The 6801-nt window shown below is 45.4% G+C and overlaps 1 protein-coding gene across 1 annotated transcript; it reads left to right on the top strand.

Annotated features, from left to right (window-relative positions):
- The first annotated feature begins 354 nt into the window (after positions 1 to 354).
- fgf20a (fibroblast growth factor 20a) lies at positions 355 to 5237 on the top strand. Its single transcript, XM_046333092.1, has 3 exons — positions 355 to 1292; positions 1801 to 1904; positions 4036 to 5237. Exons 1-3 carry the CDS (start codon positions 1016 to 1018, stop codon positions 4279 to 4281), a joined length of 627 nt encoding a protein of 208 aa, XP_046189048.1. The 5' UTR covers positions 355 to 1015; the 3' UTR covers positions 4282 to 5237.
- The last annotated feature ends 1564 nt before the right edge of the window (positions 5238 to 6801 follow it).

Below are 6801 nucleotides of genomic sequence, written 5' to 3'. Positions count from 1 at the left end.
AGTGTTTAGGATGATAGTAATTATCTACTATATGAACACGTGCGCGCACGCACCCATACACACACAATAGAAACACAAACACACACCCCCTTAACACACACTGCTGCAGATTATTTATTTGTGGAGAACATAACACTCCTGACAGGCAGTGCAATTGTCAACTCAAAGCACCGCCTCGCATCCCCTAGTCTTGTTATGTTCTCCCCTCCCTCCCATCCATTGCCTCTCCACCTGCCATACGTCTTTGACACACACGCCCCCCCCCCCCCACACACACACTCACACACACCTCTTCACTGGCTGCACTCGCCTAGTGCACCAAACCACTTGGAGCCAGCCAGGGAAGCCGTAGTGTTCTGTACATAGGCTACTGCGCATTCCCCTGCGACACCATAGAGAAAACCTCCTTGATTCACACGGCGTTTTATTAAAGGACCAACTCTCATTGAGTTCTCTCTCACTTGTTCTCCTTTCAAATCGCTTACAGTACTTTTCATAATCCATCTACGGGATGATGATAATCGGCGATGCAGATGAAACTGAACATCAAAGGTGTGAGGACGGTCAAGGATCAAGGAGTTATGTTTCAAAAAGAAATCTATAAAGCGTCTCATTAGCATACGGCAAGAGGGAATTTACATACGGAATATATTTAAAGTGGCGCTCCTCTCACGCTCGCACTCTTCATTTGCAGAACGCGGTGAGCACGAGCTGAGCACTCTCCCGGCAACCGCATCAACGACTGCGAGGGGAGGAAAACCCGGACGAACAAACAGAGCAAAGGGGAGTAGCCCGAGGTCGAGAGAGGAGAGCATGTGCTGAACTGAGGATAAACGGATAATATGCGGATGTAAATAAAACGCGCACTTGCAAGAGAGAGAAAATACGCATTTGGTGACTGCGCAAAAACACACATTCACTCAGGAGGATCCCTCTTTAAGGAGCACAGTACGTTAACTTTTCTACCCGGTTCAAGGCGGCTGGTTGTGAAGCGTGCGGGGCGGTCGTTTTTGTGATGGGGGCAGTGGGCGAGGTGGGTACATTTTCCTTGCACGGCCTGGATAGCTTCGGACACGGATCGCATTTTGTCCTGACGCCCGCTGGGGACACCCCCGGACTGATGAGCGAGCACCTGGTGTCGGCCGAGAGGTTGTCGCGGAGCACGCCGTCGGATCTGACGCATCTGAAGGGGATTCTACGGAGGAGGCAGCTGTACTGCAGGACCGGGTTCCACCTCGAGATACTGCCGGATGGCACAGTGCAAGGCACCAGGAAAGACCATAGCAGATTTGGTAAGGCATTAGAAAATATTTCGGCGCAATAATGCAGTTATTATACAGTTATGGCAGTAATATAAGGTGTATAATGATCATTGTTATTCTTTGTATTCTGAATATGATTCTGAATAGACGAATTCTATTTATATTATGAATATTATAATGTTATGATTATGGACACATATACCTATTGCATCCTGTCTAATCTATAATGTGCGCATGTGTTTTTGTACCATAGTTACTATTTCAGACACCCCATAATATGTTTGCACATATTGCAACACAATTCATTTCCCCAAGGGAGATTAGATTGGCAGAATTTCTTTACCTTTCCTTACTGACCTTCTTATCAGCAAGATAGCAAATAATGCCCACTGATAACAGCTTCCATGATAGACATAACAGTAGGAATTCAGTACCAAGCTTTGAATAATATATCCCTCAATGACTGGCTGAACTTGTGACTTGTGACATCATAATATACGATGTTAATCTAATGGTGTCCTGCTGGTTTGATGAGCAGGTATTTTGGAGTTCATCAGCTTGGCTGTGGGGATGGTGAGCATCCGTGGGGTGGACAGTGGATTATACCTGGGCATGAACAGCAAGGGAGACCTCTACGGCTCTGTAAGTCTTTACATTGGTATATAGCCTACATGCTGCCTACATATACCCTTCATACTGCCTACATATACTCTTCATACTGCCTAATGCATACCTACTGAATACAATACACCCTTCACACTGCCTACATATACCCTTCATACTGCCTTCATATACCCTTCATACTGCCTAATGCATACCTACTGAATACAATACACCCTTCACACTGCCTACATATACCCTTCATACTGCCTAATGCATACCTACTGAATACAATACACCCTTCATACTGCCTACATATACCCTTCATACTGCCTAATGCATACCTACTGAATACAATACACCCTTCATACTGCCTACATATACCCTTCACACTGCCTAATGCATACCTACTGAATACAATACACCCTTCATACTGCCTACATATACCCTTCATACTGCCTAATGCATACCTACTGAATACAATACACCCTTCACACTGCCTACATATACCCTTCATACTGCCTACATGCTGCCTACATATACCCTTCATACTGCCTAATGCATACCTACTGAATACAATACACCCTTCACACTTCCTACATATACCCTTCATACTGCCTTCATATACCCTTCATACTGCCTACATATACCCTTCATACTGCCTACATATACTCTTCATACTGCGTAATGCATACCTACTGAATACAATACACCCTTCACACTGCCTACATATACCCTTCATACTGCCTTCATATACTCTTCATACTGCCTACATGCTGCCTACATATACCCTTCATACTGCCTACATGCTGCCTACATATATCCTTCACACTGCCTACATGCTGCCTACATATACCCTCCATACTGCCAAATGCATACCTACTGAATACAATACACCCTTCACACTGCCTACATATACCCTTCATACTGCCTAATGCATACCTACTGAATACAATACACCCTTCACACTGCCTACATATACCCTTCATACTGCCTACATGCTGCCTACATATACCCTTCATACTGCCTTCATATACTCTTCATACTGCCTTCATATACTCTTCATACTGCCTAATGCATACCTACTGAATACAATATACCCTTCACACTGCCTACATATACCCTTCATACTGCCTACATGCTGCCTACATATACCCTTCATACTGACTGCATACCGCCTACATATACCCTCCATACTGACTGCATACCGCCTACATATACCCTCCATACTGACTGCATACCGCCTACATATACCCTCCATACTGACTGCATACCGCCTACATATACCCTTCACACTGCATACATATATCCTTCATACAGCCTACATATACCCATCATACTGCCTACATATACCCTTCATACTGTCTACATATACCCTTCATACTGCCTACATATACCCTTCATACTGTCTACATATACCCTTCATACTGCCTGCATACCGCCTACATATACCCTCCATACTGCCTACATATACCCTCCATACTGCCTGCATACTACCTACATATACCCTTCATACTGCCTACTACATACCTACTGCCTACATATACCCATCATACTGCCTACATATACCCTTCATACTGCCTACATATACACTTCATACTGCCTGCATACTGCCTACATAAAGTCTACATAGACTGATAAACTATAGTCTACATATGATGTGTCTTGTATTCAGTGCTGCTCTCCATTCTCATGGGCATCTCTGTGTAGGAGGTGATAACAGAGGTTACTATTCAGCATCAACTGAAAGAGAGAATTCATCTGCCTCCTCTGTTGTCCTGTTAATCTGGGAGGGTGATAAGATATGACCAACCAGCAGGTGGCACACATTTTGTTCTGCAAGGAAGTGTGTATTTGTGTGTGAGCATTGACACTGAGATGACACTGCTCTGTTGTGTAACATTTCACTAATCACCTCTCTATTCTCTCTATTCTCTCTCTCTCTCTCTCTCTCTCTCTCTCTCTCTCTCTCTCTCTCTCTCTCTCTCTCTCTCTCTCTCTCTCTCTCTCTCTCTCTCTCTCTCTCTCTCTCTCTCTCTCTCTCTCTCTCTGTCTCTCTCTCTCTCCCTCTCTCTCTCTCTCTCTCTCTCTCTCTCTGTCTCTCTCTCTGTGTCTCTCTCTGTCTCCCTCTCCCTCTCTGTCTCTCTCTGTCTCCCTCTCTCTCTCTCTCTAGGAGAAGCTGACAGCCGAGTGCGTGTTCCGGGAGCAGTTTGAGGAGAACTGGTACAACACATACTCATCCAACCTCTACAGACACGGTGACCGGGGAGCGCACTACTTCGTGGCGCTCAACAAGGACGGCACGTCCAGGGACGGCGCCCGCTCCCGGCGACACCAGCGCTTCACCCACTTCCTGCCCAGGCCCGTAGATCCCGACCGTGTACCCGAACTCTACAGAGAGGTCCTGGGCCACAGCTGAGACCCGGTGGGAGTGTGTTCGTCCCTGTGGCGCTACACACCCAGCACACTGCACCGTGACTCTCAGTACTCTCCTATGAAGGGTCTTCATATCGTCAGTCTCCCTATGGCTTCCTATGGAAACAAAGGAGGAAAGGTCGCTTGGGGGCTGTGGGGTGGATAGCAAATATGTGTGAAAATGACCCGAAAATGGGTCAAGGCTGGTGCAGCCCCAGGAGAAAGCAGTACAGGTGTTTAATAGCGGCTTTTTGGCCAAAAGAGAGGCTGGCCTGGTGGCCATCTTTGTTTTGAGCATTATGTTGGAAGGTGAAGGGATCACCTCCAGAGCTGCTGATGTCATCTTTCCGGATGGTTCTTCTTCACCACCCCCTGAGTGGCTTCTGACATTCTGATTGGTCAATCTATCTGTAGTGAAATGGGAGTAGGAGAAGAAGAGTGGATGGTCCTCCAGCGGAGTGTAGACTTTGTGTTCTTCTGTGGTACCCCAAGGTGGACTGTTTTGACGAAACACTCTAGAAGATTTGTGAAGGAATTCTGTTCTGAACATTCCGTAACTGCATTCTATTCCCTGACACGAGCATGGACGAGAAAAAAAGACTTACAAAATAACCTTAGCCTGTTTCAGTTTTTTTAATTTATGCATTTTTCTGGGACATATATTTATTTTATATATTTATTTATTTTGAGAATATATTTTTTACAGGTATATATAAGATATTAAAAATAAGCCATCAGAGATGTATTTTGTGCCACTGTGTAAAGTACTGCATTTGACATGTCCTTTCAAACTGACTGAAGAAATATTTTCCTAGGAGTTTTTATTTAGACAATGGTTTGTGTAAGGCCGCGTTGTCACTATTCCCGAGCTTGTCATCATGGGGGGCGTCCATGTTTCTCTTATGTCATCAGAAAGAGCCAGAGTTCCACTGGGTTCCAGTGAGGAATAAACCTGTTAACACTTCAGATACACTGGTCTGTCTTCTTCATACAAATACAATAACATACAGTAATACTGAAACATGGTCTGATTGCTATTATAAACTGGGTGGTTCCAGCCCTGAATGCTGATTGGCTGACAGCCGTGCTATATCAGACCGTATACAATGAGTGTGACAAAACATTTATTTTTACTGCTTTAATTACATTGGTAACCAGTTTATAACAGCAATAAGGCTCCTCAGGGGTTTGTGATATATGGCCAATATACCACGGCTAAGGGCTGTGTCCAGGCACTCTACTTTGCGTTGTGCATAAGAACAGCCCGTAGCCGTGGTATATTGGCCATATACCACACCTCCTTGGGCCTTATTGCTTAATTAGATGATGTCAAATGTGACATTTAAAATATATGCCACTTAAGCTGACATTTTAAATATATATAGGAAATGTATAAACGTTTATATATTGCATGTTTCAGACATGAAAAACAGCGGAATATTACCTCTTATTGGTTATTGAGAGGTTATTAAGTTATCACATGCTGTCTGAGTTTATTTTAGTGTTGATGTCTCAGAGATGTTAAAATGACATACATGAAAATTACACTGTTACAGTGATGTTTTAAAATCACTGAGATAATTCACCCCCCCGCTCCTCTCTGTCCTCAACCCTGGACTGTCTCTATGTCTATTTCATTCCCTTGGGTCTACAATAATTTGTCTTTGAGGGTGACATCTGCTCTGAACGATCCATTCACCTCCAATACAAACAATACGACCTCAAAGCCACTTCCTTATCCAGCAGCTTCTCTCATGTGGCAGCTCTGACCGCCGTCCCAGAGAGATGTGAGACAGACACAGACAGTCTCAAATGGCATCCTAGTCCCTATCTAGTGCACTTCTTTTGACGAGAGCCCACACGTCATATCGGTGCACTTCTTTTGACTAGAACCCGCATTATTCACTTGGCTCTTGTAAAAAACATTTGAACTATCTGGGGAATAGTGTGCAACTTGAGATTCAGTTTGTGCACAAGTGGACTGTTCAAAACTAGTGCACTGTACAGGGAATAGGGTGCCATTTGGGACGTCTCTACTTCTGCACGGTGGGGCACTGCACTGTGCCACAGTAAACACCTCTCCCTCCTGGAATGAAGGGAGGGACGCGGGACGGAGGGAAAGAAGACTGCACTGTGCCACAGTAAACACCTCTCCCTCCTGGAATGAAGGGAGGAACGCGGGACAGAGGGAAAGAAGACTGCACTGTGCCACAGTAAACACCTCTCCCTCCTGGAATGAAGGGAGGAACGCGGGACAGAGGGAAAGAAGACTGCACTGTGCCACAGTAAACACCTCTCCCTCCTGGAATGAAGGGAGGAACGCGGGACAGAGGGAAAGAAGACTGCACTGTGCCACAGTAAACACCTCTCCCTCCTGGAATGAAGGGAGGAACGCGGGACAGAGGGAAAGAAGGCTGCACTGTGCCACAGTAAACATCTCTCCCTCCTGGAATGAAGGGAGGGACCCGGGACGGAGGGAAAGAAGACTGCACTGTGCCACAGTAAACACCTCTCCCTCCTGGAA

The sequence above is a fragment of the Oncorhynchus gorbuscha genome, unplaced genomic scaffold (assembly GCF_021184085.1).
Source record: "Oncorhynchus gorbuscha isolate QuinsamMale2020 ecotype Even-year unplaced genomic scaffold, OgorEven_v1.0 Un_scaffold_346, whole genome shotgun sequence".
Lineage (NCBI taxonomy): Eukaryota > Metazoa > Chordata > Actinopteri > Salmoniformes > Salmonidae > Oncorhynchus > Oncorhynchus gorbuscha.
The sequence above is the reverse complement of the archived record's forward strand: the minus strand, read 5'-3'. Positions and strand labels throughout refer to the sequence as shown.

Excerpts from the sequence above, each read along its gene's own strand:
- fgf20a (XM_046333092.1), top strand. The coding sequence starts at position 1,016 with ATGGGGGCAGTGGGCGAGGTGGGTACATTTTCCTTGCACGGCCTGGAT. Across the intron at positions 1,293-1,800 it reads GAAAGACCATAGCAGATTTG|GTATTTTGGAGTTCATCAGC; the intron begins GTAAGGCATTAG and ends TTTGATGAGCAG. Across the intron at positions 1,905-4,035 it reads AGGGAGACCTCTACGGCTCT|GAGAAGCTGACAGCCGAGTG; the intron begins GTAAGTCTTTAC and ends CTCTCTCTCTAG.